This window comes from Asterias amurensis, chromosome 16 (genome assembly GCF_032118995.1).
Source record: "Asterias amurensis chromosome 16, ASM3211899v1".
Lineage (NCBI taxonomy): Eukaryota > Metazoa > Echinodermata > Asteroidea > Forcipulatida > Asteriidae > Asterias > Asterias amurensis.
Window position 1 is genome coordinate 12,020,069 of NC_092663.1, and position 24,087 is coordinate 12,044,155.

The 24,087-nt window shown below is 38.1% G+C and overlaps 1 protein-coding gene and 1 non-coding gene across 3 annotated transcripts in view; one reads left to right on the forward strand and one right to left on the reverse strand.

Moving 5' to 3' along the window:
* The first annotated feature begins 44 nt into the window (after nt 1-44).
* The window catches only part of LOC139948629 (polypeptide N-acetylgalactosaminyltransferase 13-like), a 46,407-nt gene continuing 22,364 nt past the window's right edge, over nt 45-24,087 (forward strand). For both annotated transcript variants that reach the window (XM_071946827.1, XM_071946828.1), the window contains exons 1-2: nt 45-169; nt 5,556-6,461. In XM_071946827.1, the coding sequence (XP_071802928.1) occupies nt 6,064-6,461 (398 nt within the window). In that variant the 5' untranslated portion in view covers nt 45-169; nt 5,556-6,063. The remainder of the gene's footprint in view (nt 170-5,555; nt 6,462-24,087) is intronic.
* Trnas-aga (transfer RNA serine (anticodon AGA)) lies at nt 6,702-6,774 on the reverse strand. Its single transcript has one exon. It is a non-coding gene; the product is annotated as a tRNA-Ser (tRNA).

Consider the following 24,087-nt stretch of genomic DNA (forward strand, 5'->3'; position numbering starts at 1 on the left):
TATGCTATTTGCATCGCTGCCAGCGTAGAGGGCGTATGGTGAAATATCAGTCGCGATTATGGCATGACCGCAAATCTGGACGTCCTGTAGATCCGTCGCAGTGTGAAATCATTGGAACCGCGGGAATTTGGAAATGTTTTGCGGTATAGCCTGATGAACTCAACAGTTGGTAAGCGTATCATTTTGTATTTTGAGTTAACAACCTATGAGCTAAGAGGAGTGTACTCAGGGCAGTACTGTAGACTGCTGAGAAATTTCAAATGCGTACCAAAAGTTACACAACTGTTTTGTTGCCTAGCTTTTAGGTCCGATATTAGTATAAGTATATGAGCATAAGGTTTAGTATAGATAATGCCTGTATTTTGTCAGTTTAAATGTTGCAGTGGCAACCCCGGGGTGCAGTTTGCGTGATACTCGTCATACCCGAGTGATTGCGGTCAATAGCCATAGAGCCCGGCTTTCAGCTATTTCAATACCCTCGTTCAAAATTAAAGACTTTCGGGCCGAGTTGCGCCGATCCGGTTATGAAACCATACAGGCCTTGCATTTTGTCTTTGGTACAATGCTCATGTCTACTTTTGCGCATTAAAACTAAAAGGCAAACTCAAAAGCAAATGTCATCTATGATGAGGGACCAAAATGCTGATGTTGATTCATAAATACCTCAGACAGTTTCGCTATTCCTATTGGTGGAGAGCGCGTCACGTGGGTGTGTATAAACCTCTGTTTATGAAGAAATCATTTAACAATTATAATTTTTGCATTTATTTAACTTGAATTTAACTTCGGAAAAGGTATTAATGAATGGGAATCAAAGAGTGTTGAATCGGCCTGGTTCTTTATAATTTACCTCGACTTCGTCTCGGTAAAATTATCAAGAACCAGGCTTCGTTGGGATTAAACCACTAGTTGAAAACCTCTTCTACACACATTGATTCCCCTATTTATAATGTTGTACCTGATGAGCGGATGGCTCAAGGTTGCTGAAATGAAATGGTGTTTGAATAACTTGCAACAGTCATAAAAAATGACAATGTTGAAAGTTGTACCTGATGAGTGGATGGCTAAAGGTTGCTGAAATGACAATGTTTGAAGTTGTACCTGATGAGCGGGTGGCTCAAGGTTGCTGAAATGAAATGGTGTTTGAATAATTCGCAAAAGTCATAAAAAATGACAATGTTTGAAGTTGTACCTGATGAGCGGATGGCTCAAGGTTGCTGAAATGAAAGAATGTTTGCATAATTTGCAACAGTCATGAAGAATGACTATGTTTAAATTTGTACCTAAAGAGCGGATGGCTCAAGGTTGCTGAAATGAAAAAGTGTTTGAATAATTTGCAAAAGTCATAAATATGACAACGTTTAAAGTTGTACCTGATGAGCGAATATTTGCAAATAGCATAAGAAATTACTATGTTTAAAGTTGTACTTGATGAGCGGATGGCTCATGGTTGCTGAAATGAAAGAATGTTTCAATAGTTTGCAACAGTCATGAAAAATGACTATGTTTAAATTTGTACCTGATGAGAGGATGGCTCAAGGTTGCTGAAATGAAAGAATGTTTCAATAATTTGCAAAAAGCATAAGAAATGACAATGTTTCAAGTTGCTGAAATGAAAGAGTCTTTGAATAATTTGCAAAAAGCATAAGAAATGACAATGTTTGAAGTCGCTGAAATGAAAGAGTGTTGGAATAACTTGCAAAAAGCATAAGAAATGACGATGTTGAAAGTTGTACTTGATGAACGGATGGCTCAAGGTTGCTGAATTGAAAGAATGTTTGACTAATTTGCAAAAAGCGTAAGAAATGGCAATGTTTCAAGTTGCTGAAATGAAAGAGTCTTTGAATAATTTGCAAAAAGCATAAGAAAAGACAATGTTTGAAGTTGCTGAAATGAAAGAGTGTTTGAATAATTTGCAAAAAGCTTAAGATATGACCATGTTGAAATTTGTACCTGATGAGCGGATGGCTCAAGGTTGCTGAAATGAAAGAGTGTTTGAATAATTTGCAAAAAGCATAAGAAATGACCATGTTGAAAGTTGTACTTGATGAGCGGATGGCTCAAGGTTGCTGAAATGTATAAGAGTGTTTGAATAATTTGCAAAAAGCATAAGAAATGACCATGTTGAAAGTTGTACTTGATGAGCGGATGGCTCAAGGTTGCTGAAATGAAAGAATGTTTCAATAATTTGCAAAAAGCATAAGAAATGACCATATTGAAAGTTGTACTTCATGAGCGAATGGCTCAAGGTTGCTGAAATGAAAGAATGTTTCAATAATTTGCAAAAAGCATAAGAAATGACAATGTTTGAAGTTGCTGAAATGAAAGAGTGTTTGAATAATTTGCAAAAAGCATAAGGAATTACAATGTTTGAAGTTGCTGAAATGAAAGAGTCTTTGAATAATTTGCAAAAAGCATAAGAAATGACGATGTTGAAAGTTGTACTTGATGAGCGGATGGCTCATGGTTGCTGAAATGAAAGAATGTTTCATTAGTTTGCAACAGTCATGAAAAATGACAATGTTTAAATTTGTACCTGATGAGAGGATGGCTCAAGGTTGCTGAATTGAAAGAATGTTTGACTAATTTGCAAAAAGCGTAAGAAATGGCAATGTTTCAAGTTGCTGAAATGAAAGAGTCTTTGAATAATTTGCAAAAAGCATAAGAAAAGACAATGTTTGAAGTTGCTGAAATGAAAGAGTGTTTGAATAATTTGCAAAAAGCTTAAGATATGACCATGTTGAAATTTGTACCTGATGAGCGGATGGCTCAAGGTTGCTGAAATGAAAGAGTGTTTGAATAATTTGCAAAAAGCATAAGAAATTACCATGTTGAAAGTTGTACTTGATGAGCGGATGGCTCAAGGTTGCTGAAATGTATAAGAGTGTTTGAATAATTTGCAAAAAGCATAAGAAATGACCATGTTGAAAGTTGTACTTGATGAGCGGATGGCTCAAGGTTGCTGAAATGAAAGAATGTTTCAATAATTTGCAAAAAGCATAAGAAATGACCATGTTGAAATTTGTACCTGATGAGCGAATGGCTCAAGGTTGCTGAAATGAAAGAATGTTTCAATAATTTGCAAAAAGCATAAGAAATGACAATGTTTGAAGTTGCTGAAATGAAAGAGTGTTTGAATAATTTGCAAAAAGCATAAGGAATTACAATGTTTGAAGTTGCTGAAATGAAAGAGTCTTTGAATAATTTGCAAAAAGCATACGAAATGACGATGTTGAAAGTTGTACTTGATGAACGGATGGCTCATGGTTGCTGAAATGAAAGAATGTTTCATTAGTTTGCAACAGTCATGAAAAATGACAATGTTTAAATTTGTACCTGATGAGAGGATGGCTCAAGGTTGCTGAATTGAAAGAATGTTTGACTAATTTGCAAAAAGCGTAAGAAATGACAATGTTTCAAGTTGCTGAAATGAAAGAGTGTTTGAATAATTTGCAAAAAGCATAAGAAATTACCATGTTTAAATTTGTACCTGATGAGCGGATTGCTCAAAGGTTGCTGAACTGAAAGAATGATTCAATAATGTGCAAAAAGCATAAGAAATGACCATGTTTAAAGTTGTACTTGATGAACGGATGGCTCAAGGTTGCTGAAATGAAAGAGTGTTTCAAAAATTTGCAAAAAGCATAAGAAATTACCATGTTGAAAGTTGTACTTGATGAACGGATGGCTCAAGGTTGCTGAAATGAAAGAGTGTTTCAATAATTTGCAGAAAGCATAAGAAATGACAATGTTTGAAGTTGCTGAAATGAAAGAGTGTTTGAATAATTTGCAAAAAGCATAAGAAATGACAATGTTTGAAGTTGCTGAAATGAAAGAGTGTTTCAATAATTTGCAAAAAGCTTAAGATATTACCATGTTGAAAGTTGTATTTGATGAGCGGATGGCTCAAGGTTGCTGAAATGAAATGGTGTTTGAATAATTCGCAAAAGTCATAAAAAATGACAATGTTTGAAGTTGTACCTGATAAGCGGATGGCTCAAGGTTGCTGAAATGAAAGAATGTTTGAATAATTTGCAACCGTCATGAAGAATGACTATGTTTAAATTTGTACCTAAAGAGCGGATGGCTCAAGGTTGCTGAAATGAAAGAATGTTTGAATAATTTGCAAAAGTCATAAAAAATGAAAATGTTTAAAGTTGTACCTGATGAGCGGATATTTGCAAAAAGCATAAGAAATTACTATGTTTAAAGTTGTACCTGATGAGCGGATGGCTCATGGTTGCTGAAATGAAAGAATATTTCAATAATTTGCCACAGTCATGAAAAATGACAATGTTTAAAGGTGTACCTGATGAGCGGATTGCTCCAGGTTGCTGAAATGAAAAAGTGTTTGAATAATTTGCAAAAAGCATAAGCAAATGACCATGTTGAAAGTTTTACTTGATGAGCGGAAGGCTCATGGTTGCTGAAATGAAAGAATGTTTCAATAATTTGCAAGAGTCATGAAAAATGACAATGTTTAAAGTTGTACCTGATGAGCGGATGGCTCAAGGTTGCTGAAATAAAAGAGTGTTTGAATAATTTGCAAAAAGCATAAAATATGACCATGTTGAAAGTTGTACTTGATGAGCGGATGGCTCAAGGTTGCTGAAATGAAAGAATGTTTCAATAATTTGCAAAAAGCATAAGCAGGACAATGTTTGAAGTTGCTGAAACGAAAGAGTGTTTGAATAATTTGCAAAAAGCATAAGAAATTACTGTGTTTGAAGTTGCTGAAATGAAAGAGTGTTTGAATAATTTGCAAAAAGCATAAGACATTACAATGTTGAAAGTTGTACTTGATTAACGGATGGCTCATGGTTGCTGAAATGAAAGAATGTTTCAATAATTTGCAACAGTCATGAAAAATGACTATGTTCAAATTTTTACCTGTATGAGAGGATGGCTCAAGGTTGTTGAAATGAAAGAGTGTTTGAATAATTTGCAAAAAGCATAAGCAAATGACCATGTTGAAAGTTTTACTTTATGAACGGAAGGCTCATGGTTGCTGAAATGAAAGAATGTTTCATTAATTTGCAAAAGTCATAAAAAATGAAAATGTTTAAAGTTGTACCTGATGAGCGGATATTTGCAAAAAGCATAAGAAATTACTATGTTTAAAGTTGTACCTGATGAGCGGATGGCTCAAGGTTGCTGAAATCAAAGAATGTTTTAATAATTTGCAAAGTCATTAAAAATTTGAAGGTTTGAAGTTGTACCTGATGAGCGGATGGCTCAAGGTTGCTGAAATGAAAGAATGTTTGAATAACTTGCAAAAGTCATAAAAAGTTACAATGTTTAAAGTTGTACCTGATGAGCGGATGGCTCAAGGTTGCTGAAATGAAAGAATGTTTTAATAATTTGCAAAGGTCATCAAAAATTACAATGTTTTAAGTTGTACCTGGTGAGCGGATGGCTCAAGGTTGCTGAAATGAAAGAATGTTTGAATAATTTGCAAAAGTCATACAACATGTTCAAAATTCTCAACCTCTTGAAAACCAATTAGATATTTTTTTTTTTTTTCACTAAACTTCAGATTTCTATTTTTTTTTAAGGTCAGCCGTTTGGAATATTTGCTAATTACCTTAGGAAAAAAATCGAAAAAAGTGTTCCCCAGGCCAGTTTCCATGAGTAGGCCTATTTTCTCGAGCTCTACAAACAAGCCAAAAAGTTGAAGCACATTGAGATCAACAGCGCCCTCAAGAGCAGCTAAAAATCATTCGATGGACAAAAAAATAGAGACAGATATCGAATCAGCTGCTAGCTGTAGTCTAGTCATCAACACACTGTAGTAACAGCTCCATGTGGATGCACGTGTTGTCGAATGGGATTTAAAACCGGTCACCCAAACTATGGTTTATCAATAACAACAAAACTGTCGCGAGGATCGTCTTTGAAATGCTAGTAAAAGGATGGATTGTTTCACTGTGCATGTTGATACATGTCTGCTTGTCCGAGGATTTGACACAACACAAGTTACTCCAGAGATCGAGTTAGTATTAACTGCTGCGGTTCTGGACACGAGCACAACGTCAGGGTTGCTCAACATCACAGCAGACTAGAATGGCAACAAAACTATTTTCTCTTTTACTTGGTGGGATAATATGGTTTTCCATGGCGTCCGTGGTGTATTTCTTCTACCACGAGAGCACCTTACAGCCAACAAACAGGAGAGCGGTTTTTCTTATGATTGAAGGAGAAAGCCGCCAGGAAAACGACGGTCCGGAACGGGCAAGAAGTCGAACTAAACTGGGCTCATCGAACGAGCTCGCCGACTCGGAGTTCGGTCAACTCGGCCGGGACGTGCCGAGGTTTGGCCCCGGGGAGAACGGCCAGCCAGTGCTGCTCTACGGCGAAGCGAAGGAGAGGGCAGACGACACAATGAAAGTGCACAATTTTAATTTAGTTGTCAGCAATATGATATCTGTGGAAAGAACATTGAAAGATACGAGACATGAGAGGTAAGTTTTCTTGTTTAAATTCTTTACAGTGTGAGTGTCGTGTTTGTTGTAGTATTATTCCTCCATGGTTGTAGTAGGGTTGTTGAATTGCTTAAAATCAACATAAATAAACTTGTTAATATTATTAATGTTTTTTTGTTTTTTTGGTTTTTTTTTTGGTTTTTACCCATATACACCGATGTGTGTAGCACTGTATACTCAGTACTTTCCCGAGTCCTGTGAAAAATATCACAGGCATTTTTTCTCGGGTGGGATTCGAACCCACGACCTTTGCAATTCTAGAGCAGTGTCATACCAACTAGACCACCGAGATTGCCCGGCAGCTAGAGGCAGTCCGAATCCTATGTTTAGCAGCGGGTACTGCAAACGATTTAATAGATGTTAAATTTGCATCGGGGATAAAGAATATTAATTTTTGGTTTTTACCCATATTTTTCACAGGACTCGGGAAAGTACTGAGTATACAGTGCTACACACATCGGTGTATATGGGTAAAAACCAAAAATTAATATTCTTTATCCCCGATGCAAATTTAACATCTATTAAATTGTTAATATTAATAATTGATTGTTGTTTACAGCGCGATAAAACACACTGCTTTTAAGTCACAATGCAGGCCAAAGCGTGAGGGCACTTCAAATTGCCGATGTCAGTTCCACTGTGAACCGAGAGCCAGTAAAAAAAAAAACATAATCATATTACTAACAATCATACAAAATAAAGTTAGTTATTTTATAAAAAATTTAAACAATTGTTGGGGGGGCAAGAGAAAGCTTTAGAAATAAAATAGGAGAATGATAAGTTACAAATAATAATAAAACAATTTATTACACAAAAATGAAAGTGAAATTATCAACAACTTTATAAAAGAATAAACAAAGAATGATAAAAATAAAATTAACAAAGTTGGATCAATGATAATATTGAACAATAGTTTGTCCATAATTTCCTTTATAATTAATATTGACCACCAATTTGTATCCATAATGTTAATGGTATGATGTTCAATCCCTATTAATAGTCAACTTGTTGTAAGTTGTAATGTAATGTAATGCTTTATGACAAGTGTTTGTGTGTTTTATAGGGCCTACACACAGTAGCATGGAGGAAGCCTCCATTGGCTTAGTAGCTTGCTAGTTTTGCATCCCCGGATATGAGCATTCGCCTTGACAAGAGTTAAGGGTCAAATGCTAGTTTGAAACAACCTGACAGCGTCCATGACCTCCGTTGCCCCTGGTCTTGGCCTTGGTGCCCCTTTAAAAGAAACCCTAACTTTAGGATTTTTCAAATAAAAGTGCCCTTTGCAAAATGAAAATTGCCTTGCCCTCTTTAACATAAAATTCCAGGCCTGCCAGTAAAAATTGTCACCCAAGCATATTTTGATTTGGCTATAAAAAAAATACTCATGCTACAGCCTTCATATAAATGCTGTTAGACCCCTATATAAAGAGCTAACCAGCTAACAACATGCACTGCAGGTCTGTTGCAAACCTAATGGCTGCAAAGAAGGAATTCCTACCCAACACAAACACAAGGACCCTTTAAAATACAAATGAATGAAAATGCTGAATGTAGCCCTGTATAGATTTGAGCCTTTGTAAAAGCAGGTTGCCAAGTAAACCGGCATACTGACCGGTCCCCACTTGCTAAGTCCCTGGATGAAGAGGGAGCCTTGCAAATGCTTTAGTTTGTACTACATTGAAAAGGGAATTCAACAGAAATTCTATTAAGCTCTGTATAAAAAAATTCTGCATGACAGTTGTAAACAAGATCACTTTTCCCCCTTGTCCCAAAGGTACAAAATGTATGCAAGTCACTTTACGCGTAGATTATGCCTTCAATGCAAATGAATACAAAACAAACCATATGGATCGCTGTATACAAAAACTCTGCATGAACATTTTTAATTTTAGGCTATATTATGCCTTAGTTTGTAATACAATGAAAACGAATTCAACACAAATCCTAAAGAGCGCTGTATAAAAAAACTCTGCACTTGTAAACAAATCCAATTTCCCCCTTGTCCCAAAGGTATGCTAGTCACAGCACACTGATATTGAAGGCTAGATGCCTTTCAGTTTGTAATACAATGAAAATGAACTCAACACAAATTCTATTGCCAGAGTGCTGTATTAAAAAACTCAACATGTATGGACATTTTTGTAAACAACTTAAATTCCCCCTTGTCCCAAAGGTATCGCAACACTCTGATGTTGAATCCCCCTGTATATTGTTGTACCATTATCCTGTCCAGGCCCTGATCAGAGTGTATTAGCGTGCCCTTTAAACAGGGGATACAGACACACTTGACCAAGTTCCGTCAATACTCGCCACCTCTGTTTTGTGGGGGACCCTTTTATTGATGAAGGGATAATGGGTGCAGGCAAATAATCAATGACCCTTGCAGTTGGAAATCCACAGATGGCAGGTTATAGAAAGTGGTCTTGTTCAAAGGAAAGTCTTGAAAAGTTTAAAGTTTTGCCATTTCGGTCAGGAGTTAACTGGTCAGGCCTGGAGTAGACCGATCCACTAAGCTCCGCCCCTTTGCGTATTGACCAATCACAAGGTCCGACAAATAAGGTCCGAAATGCGTGCGCGTATCTTGGCGTGCGCGGCAGAGTTGTGCAGAAAGGCATTGGAGTGCCCCACATGTTGTTGCTCACACGTGCGTCGTGGGCGGAGCCTACTGGATCGGTCCATTACACAGAGTCCACGGAGGCCACGACCTGCGATGCCCTGCTGGTCTTGGCCTTGGTGCCCCTTCAAAAGTGTCCCATAGACTTGCTTTTTTTTTAAATCTGGTTTAACAAAGCCCAATACCTAGATCTGCCCTTTGTCGCCCTTTGTCGCCCTTGAAAATTTTGGGTGAAACGAAAGTAATTGAAACATAGTTGTTACTTCCCCATCCCACAATCCAGTTCTTCAGTTCCACGAAATGTACAATGGGGGACCATCCCACCTTTATCTGAACTGTACTAGTGTACAGTTTTGTAATAGACTGAAGTTTTATAAGAATTATATCAGAGGCATTCTTCATACTGGGCCATAAAAAACAAACGAATCAGCCGTTAGACTGATGAGCCAACGGTTGTACTTCAAGTAGTTTTTTTATTCAATAAATGAACGGCCCATTTGCCCACCTTTGTTTTTCCAGTGCCATGGCCACCTACTCTTACTGGGCTGAAACAGGGTTACCCCTTTTACAGTCCATACGGATGTAGACTTGGGTATCATCCATCAGACAGAAGCCTGACTGGTACATGGTAGAGCAGAAAGCACTACCTCCCCAACTTTTACGAAGCAATCATGGTTAAGTGTCTTGCAGGACACAAGTGTCATGATCAGGACTCGAACCCGAACTCACATTCTGCTGAATCCAGTCTTCTCACTTGGTGTATCTCAAAATTTGCACAAAATAACAAACCTGTGAAAATTTGAACTCAATTGGTGGTCGAAGCTGCGAGATAATAATGGAAGAAAAAACACCCTTGTCACACAAGGTTGTGTGAATTTAGATGCTTGATGAGATTTCGCGACCTCAAAATCTAATTACGAGGTCTCAAAATCAAATTCAAATATTTTAGTGGAAAATAACTTCTTTTGAAAAGTAAATCACTTGAGAGGGAGTCGTTTCTCACAATGTTTTATACTGCAAAAAATAGTTAACGGCCTGACGTTTCGACCCTAGCAGAGTCTTTCTCGAAGGCTAAATGACAACACAACAAACATGAACAGGTAACTCAATAGTTTTATACTATCAATAGCTCTCTATTGCTCGTTATAACAAGTACATGTAAGTTTTAATGCTAACAGTTATTTTGAGTAATTACCAAAAGTGTCCAGTGCCATTAACAATAACAGCTAGGCATGCCACAAACAGCAAAACATTGCACAGGTATATGTGAGCCCTGTAATGTAGCTGTGCAGGACCACAGGTAAACATGGGGGCTTCAATCAGGGAGGGGATTATTATCTACTGCAGCTTTGGATAATCCTTAGGGATTTTCCAAAGCTGGAAATCACGGTTGATAGAATCATTTACATGATGTGGCTCATTATACTCTTGAAAAGTTTTCTGTTCATCAAAGGGCTATTTATAATTTAAATCCCTTTTGAAGGAGCTCCTTTTGTACATGTTTTATTTTAAGCTGGGCTTGGTTCAAGAGATAGGGGTCTACCCACTGAAGAGAATCTTTGTATTCGGTTACTTATAAATACCAAAAACCACACACAGCGTCCCCCTGTAACCGCCCCCCCCCCCCCCTCTGTGCCCCCCTGGTCATTGCCTTGGTGCCCTTGAAATGCTCTAGTAGAAATTTACAATTTCCTCACAGGGTGCCCTTTACTTAAGGTGCCTATATGCCCTTTCAAAAATGAAGGACAGGCATGCCCCCCATGCTTATGTAGGAACTTCTGAACAAGGTGATGATAATATTTAAATATAAACCACAACTGCTGTGGACACTAGGCTTATTGGTCTTAAAATAATTTATAGCATAAAAACCTACTTGGTAACAAGCAATGGAGCTGTTGATAGTATAAAACATTGTGCGAAACGGCTCCCTCTGAAGTAACATAGTTTTTGAGAAAGAGTTAATTTCTTACTAACGTAGTTTTTGAGAAAGAGGAGATTTCTCACTAAAATAAAAAAAAGACTTCAGCTGGAGCCTTTCATTAGGCATCAAAGAAATGCAACCAGGGTAATTTTTAGTTTTTTCTTTCATTATTCTCTTGCAAATTCGATGACCAATTGAGCCCAAATTTTCACAAGTTTGTTATTTTATGCTATTGTTGGGATACATCAAGTGAGAATACAGCAGCCGATACGAAACCCTAGGATCAATCCTATCTCGAGTTAGGACGAGTAACTCGTACTAGCGTAGGATGGGTTCAGTGCAGCCTAACACCCTAAGTAGCTCGTCCTAAGTCCTAAGATTAATCCTAAGTTTTGGAAGAGTTTGTTGAAAAGGACAGCTGGTCTTTGACTTAAATGTGTCCAGTGCCATGATAAGTTTGTTGAAAAAAAGTATTCAGGGAAAAAGTTGAATGGAATTTACAAACTTGGTGTAACAGGGAGGGCATTCAATCCATCATGTGTAGCAGTCACATTGCTGGAATGTTTGTCAATTCTTTTTCTAGTTTCATTTCCTTTTATAGACACTAGACTGGCCTTTGCGAGGTCTTGAACCTACATGTAATAAATGTCAGGGCTTGAATTTACAGCTCACTATTACATTGATACCTAATTGTGAAATATATTTGAAAATATTGACAATATAATCTGATTAATATTCAAATTATGTTGAGTATTGAAGTAGCATGACAATTGGGATGCATCTAGTCTTGGTGTTTGTTCAACTCATTTTAAAGCCATTGGACACAATTCGGTAAACAGTATTGTCAAAGGCCCACACTTCATGTATCACTACATCTTTATAAAATAACAAACCTGTGAAAGTTTAGGCGCAATTGGTCATCGTAGTCGGGAGAAAATAACGGGAAAACCCACCCTTGTTTCCGCACATTTCGCCATGTCATGACATGTGTTTTAAACAAATCAAATCCGTAATTCTCAATATCGAGAATTGATAATTGTTTTAATGTTTTCTCAAAAAGTAAAGCATTTCATGGAATAATTTTTCAAGAGAAGTCTTTCACCATTACCTTCTGTAAGCCCTGTAAATTATTTGTAAATCTGTGATTTTTTTTTGATTTTTTTCTGTACCAAAAGTGTATAATGGCTTTAAATCTGGTCTTGGTCCGGTAGAAGTGTTCAGCTACAGGTCCTGTTCTTGTGGATTGTCCTGCCATATTCAAGCCCTGACTGCTCTATTTTACAATAGCCGTAGGCCTATGAGTTTGCTTTGACCTGATGAGAAAAAGTCTCCTCAAAACATGTCAGTTAGCCTACATGTACACAGGAAGATGCGAGTTAAATCAATTGTTTTCTTGTGTGGTTGGCCGCAAATTTTGCCACAGCACTTTGTTGGCTGCAGATTGAACCACACTACACCTTAAACCGATAGTGCTGTAGTGCTAAATAAATATATGGGTCTGATATTTCAGCATAGCTCTTGATGGATAAGGACAACCTTGATTGAAATAAGGTTGTCTCCTGAGATGACTAGAGCAAGCTAGTCGAAACGTTGAGACCAACCCAAAAACTGACTTAGCGGTAGTACAGTTAACTAGCTAAAGTAGCAAGTCCCAGCCTATTTGTATACCATCCGCCCAGGTAATAGTTCATAAGCAGGACAGTTCTTATCAGAACTGAGAATGAGAAGTCTGCCGAACACCCGAACAATCTACTCCACGGTAGTAGAATTAAGCAAGACAGTTCTCTTAGAACAAACTCTACCTGGCAAGTAGTACACACATGGTGTTACAGCAAACCAAATATATATTAACTTTGTATTAGGCCTATTAGAAAAATATATGCAGTCTTAGGTTAAACTACTGATCACAGAGCTGCTTAAGCAGAAAATATTTGTCTGCTATGTTAAAATGAGCAGTATAGCCTCAGCTGTTGTAGAAACATCAGCAGTGTTTGTAGCTTCAGCTGTTGTGGTATACTTAGCAGCTCTATGATGTGGCAAAGTTATTTGGCTGGTAACCTTAATTTGGTTAGCATAATTTTGTTGTGCCTAAAAAAGCAGCTCTATGAAATTGGGCCCTCCCCACCACTCGTACATTCCCTGGTTCTGCTATGCAGCCAATGGACGCTTGCACAATACACAGTGGTTTGAATAACACTTTACAGTTATTACATGATCTACAAATAGGAAAGCAACTTGTCTATTGGGCAACTGATACACCTTGCCCTTGCTACCACTAAAGGGCAGGTTACGCAAATAGCCCAGTGGGCTTAGTGAAGAAGCTAATCCGTTGGGTCAATTTAACAGTCGGTTTAAGGTGGTGCTACTTTCATGTTGTGTCTGCGAGTGATGAGTCACTGAATAAATGTAGGCATACTACTGCATTCCTCTTTTGTAATGAAATCTTACTTTGAAATGCCTCAACCACCAACAGCTGAGGTGGGCAGATCCACTCCCCCCCCCTCCCACCTTTTGCTCCTTCCAGCAATTTGTTTGTGCATGTTGACTTGAAGCATTTATGTATGCACGTATCTGTATAATGTAGATTGTACAGTACATGTATAGCATAAACAATGTTAGGCATCTGAAAGCACTCAATTCTATGCAAAAGGGGTGTTTTTCTTACATTGTATTCTCTTACAACTTCGATGACCAATTGAACCCAAACTTTCAATAACCTCTTGCGATCGGAACTGGAGCCGCCAAAGTCGAGGGGTTTCAGGTTGGCAAGTGGTGTCTTGCCTCACCTTCCACCTCTACGACACCAGTTCGAATCCCACCGCCCCGCCCAGGAGGAACTATGTCATGTGGATTGGGTTTTTAGTCCCCCTCCAGACTGCGTGGGTTTTCCTTGGAAAAATTCACTGGGGTTTACCCCCACATCTAAAATTTCTTCATCATCTTCTCTTCTCGTTTGGCTCTTATAAGAGCGTTGAGAATATTTAACCAGATTCAGATTTATTCTGTAGGCAGAGGCACTATAGACAAATCGTTAATATGTATTCTCACGAGAAGGCTTGCCCCGCAAAGACTACTGCTCTCACGACAATGGTATGGGGAGTAGAAGTCGGCACCCAGCAATTCAAGCAAGAGCTACATATAGAGTGTATTTTTGTTGGCTTTTGGTAATTTGTAGGCCCCCTCGATCCTTTTGTAGGTGGTCACAGTCGGTACTGTCGGCACTGAGATTTGAGTACAGTATCAAATCAGCCTAATTCAAACATACATGCCCAATGTTGATTTTTTTATAGCCAGAAATCCTTTTTGTTGATTATCAGTCGAGTGGGCCCCCCTTGTGTAAATGTTAACTCCATTTCTACACATTGGCAGTGGCAACACAGTTAGTGTACACATGTAATATCAGGTTGCTTATCATTGTACAATTAGCTACTCTTTAGTGAGACATCAGTTCCTGATAATGGTCAGACAATAACCAGCTCCTGGGCACTTCACTGGTTGCTGCCACCGAAATCAATCAAAATGGACGCCTTGTACTATAAAAGTTGAAGTCATCCTAGTTATCATGAAAAGTACAGTTAGGCTGTTTATTTATTTCTTGTTTTATTTTATTGATTTACTTATTTTTTATTTTCATATTTGAAGGGGTGATTTGTCCGTTTTTAACCTGAAATCGTTTTTTGGTTCCCCCCTCCCCCTCCCCCTTCCCCATCTCCACCTCCCCACTCTCCACCTCCCCACTCCTCTGAAAACCAGAAAACATATTTTGTTTTATTATGATGTAACTGAGATAAAATTCATAAGAAAGTGAAGATCCATATGGAACCCCCAGATTACAAAGTACACGTGTGAGCTTTCAAAACCCAGATAAAATGTGTGTAAGCAGGCTTCGTACAATTGCAAGCTTTCGCACTCCTAGCTTCCCGCTTTGCTCTCATAGTTCAGGATTTATTTTCAACAGCCTATCATGCTGTGAAGAGTGTACACTTTCATATAGCCTTGAAAATTGTTCTTTGTGCCCCCCCCCTGTGTTATCATCCAAGATTTTATTACAATTCAACAATGGGATTTTTAGAACCAGACCATTGAGCCTTGTACTTATTATTGACTATTGACTGGCTGATGAGCCCATTAATATTTCTAAAGCCAATATTGACCTCCAAGTTAAAGGCATTGGACACCTTTGGCAATTGTCAAACACCAAGTATTCTCACTTGGTGTATCCCAAATGCATAAAAAAAAAACTCTGAAAGTTTGACTCAATTGTTCATCGAAGTTGCAAAAGAATCATGAAAGAAAAAACACACTTGTTCCACAAATTTGTATGCTTTCATCGGCCTAATAAGTGGCTTCAGCTGAAGTGTTATTATTTGAGTGAAAAATTACCTCCTTTTTGGAAAACTATGTTACTTCAGAGGGAGCTGTTATTTCCAATGTTATTATCAATAGTTAATTACAATGTTAATTATCAATAGCTCTCCATTGCTCGTTACTAAGTAAGTCTTTATTTATTCTATTAACAATTATTTTGAGTAACTACCGATAGTGTCCAGTGACTTTAAGGCACTGAAACTCAAACTCAAGTTTTTTTGTGTGCTCTATTGAAAATAATAAATCCAACTTTTACAGAAAATCAGGATGGGTCTGCGTTGTAAAAAACAAAAAATATGGGGTTGGCTTTTTTCGCTTTTGGAAAGTTCAATGGAAAGTATTGGAATTTACAACAAATGGAACACAAATGTACGAGTTTTTTGTGGACTATTGAAAATACTAAATTGAACGTCAAACTTGTATAGAAAGTCGGTAGGCCTGCATTGTCACCAAAAATAATGGGGTTGGGTTTTTTGCTTTTGTACACAGTAAAGGAAATAACAAAGTTAAATGGAAAGTACAGGAATAGTGTGCCTGTGAGTTTTTGTCATCTGAGCTCAGGAGATCAAACAGTGCTTACACACATCGCTGTAAGGGTAAAATCCAAAATTAATACTCTTTTACTGTTCCCAATATAATTTCAATCAATTTCAATCAATTAAGTTTTACGTGTAGTTAGGGACAAACTTCAAGTATCAACTATACAGAGAAATGTCTCCGTTTAAAATTCTGTCAAAATTCAGAAAATAAGATAATTGTAGAACCCAAACCACAGTTGGTTATTTTTGCGTCAGTCAAAATAAGCCAGTATTATTAACAGTATGTAAAATCTGATGTTCTTGTGCTTAAAGGAACACGTTGCCTTGGATCGGTCGAGTTGGTCTTTTAAAAGCGTTCTGTAACCGTTTGTTATAAAATGCATATGGGTAGAAAGATGTTGTAAAAGTAGAATACAATAATCTGCACAAATATGCCTTGAAATTGCGTGGTTTTATTTTTACCTCGTCGACTAACACGGTCGGCCATTTATGAGAGTTAAATGTTTGACTCCCATAAATGGCCGACCGTGTCAGTTCGCGACGTAAAAGGAAAACCGTGCAATTTTGAGTGATACTTGTGTGGATTATTGTATTCTACTTTTAAAACATATTTCCAACCATATGCATTTCATAACAAACGGTTTCAAACGCTTTTTATAGACCAACTCGTCCGATCCAAGGCAACGTGTTCCTTTAAGATTAGCAGCGCAGTGAAGTGGAAACTCAGGCAGCAAGCCTGGTTGTACATAAATGTACAAATGTAGCTAGGCAAGAATTGCGAGTCCTGGGCAGGGCCCACCCAGCACAGGCCCGCCCAGCACCACCCACCGTAGCTACACATGTACAATATCAAAATTTGGGGTGGATGACTGGGGCAAAACAGTTTCAAAAAAGAAGATCAACATTTTAGAACATTGCTTATTCTGAACGGTCCCCTAACTTAGAATACATTCATTCATTTCATTTCATTTTTATGTTTTATTAAAAAACCAACTGGCAGCACGAAGCTGAATAATGTGGCATTACAAGATACAAATATTGATACAAATAGCAGATATAAAATACACAAAAATTGCACCACCACGGGGTACATAGGAACATTTTATAAGAAGACGACAATAAGTATTAAAAAATAAATATTAGGTAAACCACTAACATACAGTACATTATACCACGGAGGAAGAAATAGTTCTTCCTCCATGATTACACATTGAGGATTTTCCTTCCCCATGATTATACATGTATACCAGACGCTCATTCTATAAATCCTATTCTGTCATAAAAAAAGGGAACAATCCCTGCCATTGGAATTTAGACGTTCACTGGGGAACAACAAATACATGGCCACTGGCCTATTTACGTAATTGCATCTGACATTTTGACGACCCCCTGACTGTGAAAGTTCATCCTGTGTCACTATTCCTGGATTCAATATCCAAGCAAAGACCTGATTCAATTTCAGGTCGGGAAGTATTTTTAATCAAGATTAGGGAACTGTGAGGTGTGTTTTTTGTTGGGCTAAGTCTGCTGGCCAATTCACCCACCGTCTGTCTGGGGTTTTAGTGCAGTTTATGGCTTATGTTTATAGCCAGGGTGATAAAATATTGGATTATTTTAAAGTGGCGGTAATGGTTTATGAAATCAGTTTCTGAGCTCTTTAATAATGATTCTTTCATTTTGTGATCAAGTAGGGTTGTAGTGCAGTTTATAGTATGACGTGGAGGATTGCAGGGCGATAAAATGGTGTTTAAAGTGACAGTGATGGTTTATAAAATCAGTTTCTAAACTTCGACTGTTATTCCTTTTTTTGTGATCAAGATAAAGTACCCTTAACCCGTCTCCTTTAATGATTACTGTAAAGCGCCTTAAAGCCATTGGACACTTTCAGTAAACAGTATTGTCCAAAGGCCCACACTTCGTGTATCACAATTTATATATAAAATAACAAACCTTTGAAAATTAAGGCTCAATCGGTCATCGTGAGAAAATAACGGGAAAACTCACCCTTTTCTCCGCACGTTTCGCCAGGTCATGACATGTGTTTGAATATAAATCAGTAATTCTCGATATCGAGAATTGATATTGTTTTTAATGTTTTTTCAAAAGTAAGGCATTTCATGGAATAATATTTCAATAGAAGTCTTTCACCATTACCTTCTGTAAACCCTGTAAGTTATTTGTAAATCTGTGAACTTTGTTTTTTTCTGTATCGAAAAATGTCCAATGGCTTTAAGATAACTTTTTATAAGGCGCTATATATTTAATATATTATTATTTATTAGTTTTTGTAGCAGCATCAGCACCATACCCCTAGACGTGACTAAAAATCATTGTTGATTTTAAAAAAAATGTATGTAAAATTGTATGACAAAATTAATAATGCCCACTTCTAGAAAGGGCCATTAAAGGCCTAGCTGTTTATGTGTGTTGTCACTTTGAGAAAGACTCTGCTAGGGTCGAAATGTCAGGCCATTAACTATTTTTTGCATTTATACCACATTCTTTTAGGGTGGCACGGTTGGCTTGTGCGTAAAGCGCTCGCCTCTCACCAAGGTGACCCCGGTTCAATTCCCGGTCTGGGCCATATGTGAGTTGAGTTGTGCGTTGGTTCTCTGCTGTGCCACGAGGGTTTTCCAGACCATCCGGTTTTCCTCCCTCAAGAAAAAAATAAAATACTTCTGATCTTGGCTGTGCTCCGTGGTCATAATGGGTTGATGTGGCTGGCAGCTGGATGCGCCCTTGCATGCCTGCTTCTTGAACACGTTGTAGCCGCGTCCTTCGCAATTCAGCTCTAGCTGCGAGTAAGGACGATTAGCCCCCCAAATTATTATTTGTTTGGTTGGTAAGTTGCAGTTTGCAACAGCTAAATCTTTTTCTTATAGATTAGTCTTTAACAGCTCATCATGGGCATGCTGCTGCATTAAACACAACATGAAGTACGTGGGCTTGCAAAGTGTCGCGCCTCAAATACGCAATCGTCAGCGCCAAAATCCTTAATTAAAACAGCATCAGCACAACCAGGATACTAAGACTGAAGGCAGGGCTTCTAAAAACAACCGATTAGTGGCCTGGTGATGTGCACCTGATTATATCTGCCAAGCAACCCCCCCCCCCCCCTTGGGGTGAATGTGACCTGGTTGGGACAACCCTGATCCATCATTCCAATCCTGCTTCCTTCTGATAGGTCAGGGGAAATTTAGTATAAGGGAGAATGCTTCCTTATACCTTGAACCGAAGAACTGCCATGTTATGGAGCAAGGAGGTCGTGTTTATAAGCTTTGCTTCTTAGTGAGCTCCCTTGCTGCAGTGTTATAAAAGTGTATTTATTTTCACCTGGCTAAACTGTATTTTTTGGATTGGTATATATTGTTGAATATTTTTGCCTGTATTACATTTGTTACTGTGGAAACAATCAACCCTAAACCTTAAACTATAAGGGACTACATAAGGTCAAAGGACATACATGTATTTGAGGCGCGACTAGTCTTGTAGTAAATTCCACTAGTTGCCCATTTTTATTTTTTCAAGGGAAGAAATTTAATGGTTAAAATCTTTTTTAATTAGTTAAAAATACATTAAAACCACTTCTGACTGTTTCTCACTGTTGACTGATGCTCCCACTCATGGAACTTGCCTGACTTGCACAATGTTGCACCATAACTTTCTCTATGGTTGCTCATAGAATCTAACAATGTATACATCATACGGAGGAATTCGTTAGATGCACCATTGGTACATGGCTTGCTCGGTACATGTGTACTTGTCCCCGACTCCCACTGTACTGGGCTGTGTTTTACAATGGTGAATACACGGGCTGCTTTCTTGGAAGTCTGGTTCAGTCAGCGTGAGGGCAGCCTCACTACCATGGGCAGCGCACCTTATCGCCCGCTAGACCTATGCGTACATGTACCTCTCTCAAACCCCAGGAAAAATATGGAAGCCTCGTCCTAGACTGTTGCACGGTGCGGACTATTACATACAATATAACAAAATGTTTTGCTATTTATTTTGCATTAAAAAAATAGTTTGTTAGAATATAAATTGTTTTAATTATTGTTCCAGCATTTTACTTAATAAAAAAATTATATAATACACATTCTAAAAATTGTGACCCCGGCGACGGCACCGTTGTTTACACATCAACATGGAGCCCGGTTCCGAAGGGTACAGTGTTTCCATCAAGGGAAAATGTGAATCTGCGGTCATTCTTGATAGACTTTAAAAGCGGATACATTTAAGTCAACAGCTGAAAATAAAAGGAAGAATTGGGTCATTTGCGTTGCTGGGAGAAAAAAAAAAAAAAAAAAACCTACCTACCTACCCTATTCTTGGGGCCTGTTACGCCAACATAACATTTTTTTTTAATATGCCTTATGGCAAATACATGTGCACATTAGGCATGGAATGAGGTGCATGCTGGTCTAGCTAGAGATCAAGTTTGATTACTACACGTAGCTAGACCAGCATGCACCTCATTCAACAGTTAGCACTTGCACAAAGGTCTATGTCCAAGGTGTCTAAATCCATTAGTAGCATCAAACGTAAACTCAATCCATGATAGTTTGATTGGTAATGTTATAGGCCCTACATCAGGAAATGTGACATTGGTAGCATGTGCCTGCTGCTGAGTGAACCTTAGATGATCCAACTGTAGTAATAAGCCAGGACAAGGCCCCTGGATACCCTGCTAAGCTGCAATTAATGTTTATGGGTCAATAGGAAACACAAAGTGACAAGGCCAGTTACATGTACAGGACATCGGAATGAACGAGGGTCAATTTGTTTGCCTTCAGTGCGAGGACTTTTCCATTTAACTTGAAACTCTAACTGAACTGCCTCTAGCTACCGGGCAGTCTCGGTGGTCTAGTCGGTAGACACTGCTCTAGAACTGCAAAGGTCAGGGAATCGAATCCCACTACATACATACATTGTATGTCTGTGATTTTTTTCACAGAGCTTGTGAAAGTACTGAGTATACAGTGCTCACACACATTGTGTGTTATGGGTAAAACCCCAAATTAATATTTTTTTATTTTTGATGCAAAGTTTTCGAATCCAACCTGAGTAATTGCCTGTGATTTTTTTTTACAGAGCTTGGGAAAGTTCTGAGAGGCTTGATAAAACACATCGAAATTATAACCTTTAATTGTTTTAATACTGTATCAAAACTAAGTAAAATCATAACCCTTCATAAAATTATACTCCAGAAAAAGGGCATGCTCCATCCCAACCCCCCCCCCCTACATTTTTGTACACTATGGGGAAGGTGGCTTCTAAACCTGTTGTTTAGATACACCGAAGCCAAGATTAAGTCAATAGATTAATGCAGGAAATGAAAATAGGTTTGCCTCATACACAAACATGCAATAGTACAGAGTTGTTGTTTTTTCTGCGATCAATGCATTACAACTTTACACATTTGGGTTCCTCAGGAGCAACAGAACTTTGTTATCAGAGAAAACACCTCTGAAAGAAGACTTCAACATAAACTGGTACATAACCCTGACATTCTAACAATGGGGAAGTTGAACCTGAAGGGAACAGGGACAACCATGCAGCAATATTACTTTCTATTTGAAGGTTATAAACACACTGTCTCCACTTGCTGAACAATTGTTCAAAAGGTGATTGAACCAAAACTTAAAGGCATTGGACACCTTTGGTAATTGTCAAAGACCAGTATTCTCACCTGGTGTATCTCAACGTAAGAGATAAAATAACAACAAGCCTGTGAAAATCTGGGCTCAATTGGTCATTGAAGTTGAAGAAATGATGAAAGAAAAAACACCCTTGTTGTACAAATTTGTGTGCTTTCAGGTAGGAATAAAAAGGCTCCCGCTGAAGTCTTTTAATATTTTAGTGAGAAATTACCCCTTTCTCAAAAACTATGTTACTTCAGAGAGAGCCATCTCTCACAATGTTTTTTACTATCAACAGCTCTCCATTGCTTGTTACCAAGTAAGTTTTTATGTTTACAACTACCTTGAGTAGTTACCAATAGTGTCCAGTGTATTTAAATACACTGGACACCATTGGTAATTGTCAAAGACCAGTCTTCTCACTTGGTGTATCTCAACATATGCATAAAATAACAAACCTGTGAAAATTTGAGCTCAATTGGTCGTCGAAGTTGCGAGATAATGATGAAAGAAAAAAACACCCTTGTCACACGACGTTGTGCGCTTTCAGATGCTTGATTTCGAGACCGAAAATTCTAAGTCTGAGGTCTCAAAATAAAATTCATGGAAAAATTACTTCTTTCTCGCAAACTACGCCACTCAGAGGGAGCCGTGTCTCACAATGTTTTATACTATCAACCTCTCCCCATTACTCGTTACCAAGTAAGGTTTTGTGCTAATAACTATAGTGTCCACTGCCTTTAAAGTATTGTTGTCTCCTTCTGGCCGGGATACCTTAGTAAGTTCAGTTAGGGCCAATGCAACCAGTTTGGTTTATCATTCGGAAGTGAATCTGTCAGAACAAGATTACAGTCAACCATTATCGGATATCCATTGATATTGCTTTGAATGCAGACAAATTCAATTAGTCTGCTTGTAGGGAAATTGAGTTATAGAATGCCTACAATAACACATCCCTAATCTAATATGTACGCTGTCGATGTCATGTTTTGATCTGTTTTATTTTTGACATCTCAAGATACTACATGTAAACTTACGGGTACAACCATGTGTAAATCTCTTTTGTGGGAGTGTTGGCTCTGAGAAGAGCCGGTGTGGTCTCAACGTTTTGAACAGTATACTCTGTTCGTCTCCATTCTCCTGTATCTGTCTGATAGGTTTGGACACATGACATGCACATTTATCTTCAAGTACGCGCTAATCCTCCAACCAGATTCGCAGAATGGAGTGGTGATAAAAACCTTTATTGCACGGCTAATATCACTACCTGCGTCTTGTTTGTTCTATGGTCACGCGCCAAGTTTGCTTGAAGATAAATACGTTATCACACACGCGCTCAAGGAAATACGGAAAATATAGCGCTTCTGCGTCCCATATCAGACTCGGCCTTCGGCCTCGTTGGATATGGGAGGCAGAAGCGCTATATTTTTCCGTACCGCGCTTGTGTGATAACTTATAATAGTACCCTTCAATATGCCACAAAGTTTATGGAAACAGGAAGGACATTTCTGCAACTTCATGTCCAATGATATTAACATTATAATGGATAAACCACATCCAGTGCGTGGGGGTCTTGGCTTTTTGATTATCCCATTTTTTTATATATTTTTTAATATATGTTTATAGAGCCTATTTATTTTCACTAGGGTTAGGAACCTTTTTTAGGCGGCGTCACTCTTCATTTCCTTAGCTTGTTTAGTTTCAGATGTCCTGCAAAACAGTTTTCATTTACGTACATGCATGTTTGTCTTTTCTTTTTAAAGAAATTTGGGGTTGAACACAGAAAAATTAACTAGAGCAGGATTTACACCTGAGTACTCTTGTTTAACTTGGAAACCAAGTTGCTTAGCATGATAAGCAAGTAATTAGCAGGTCTACAATGTCTTACATTGTTGCAAAGTCCCAATTTCATAGCGCTGCTTAAGCGCAAAAAGTAGCTAAGCACGTTATATTTATGCTTACCAGAACGTGGTTACCAGCCAAAATACCATGTCACGTGTACAATTTGTGACTGGTATCCTGCTCATTTATGCTAAGCATAACATTGTTTAGCGATATTTCCTGCTTAAGCATGCTCTATGAAATTGGGCCCAGCTGCTTGCAATTCAAATTGAGCCTCCTAGGGAAGCTCTACCAATTACTGTCAGAGGAAAATGTTTTATTCAAAGTGAAAAAAAAACAAGAAACCCCTTCAGGGTTCAGAAACCGAATTGCAGTCAAGGGAACATTTCACCACAACCTTCCCCTTTGTAACTTGTGCCAAGTTGAGATTTCAAATCCCAGGTGGTTTCTGGGCCTGGAGCGGTTTTAAAGAAGCCCCACTTTCCTGTTCTATTTTGGGACATAAGAACTTAAATCTTTTTACATAAACCACATTACTTTGGAGGGAAATGTGAAAAATCCTGTGTACTATCGAAAGCTGCCATAGGCCTCTAATCAACCGTTTTTATTGCCAGTTATAAACTCGACAGGCTTTTGGGGCACCAAGCATTTTCTTTTTTTTTGATACAGGGCACCCTATCAG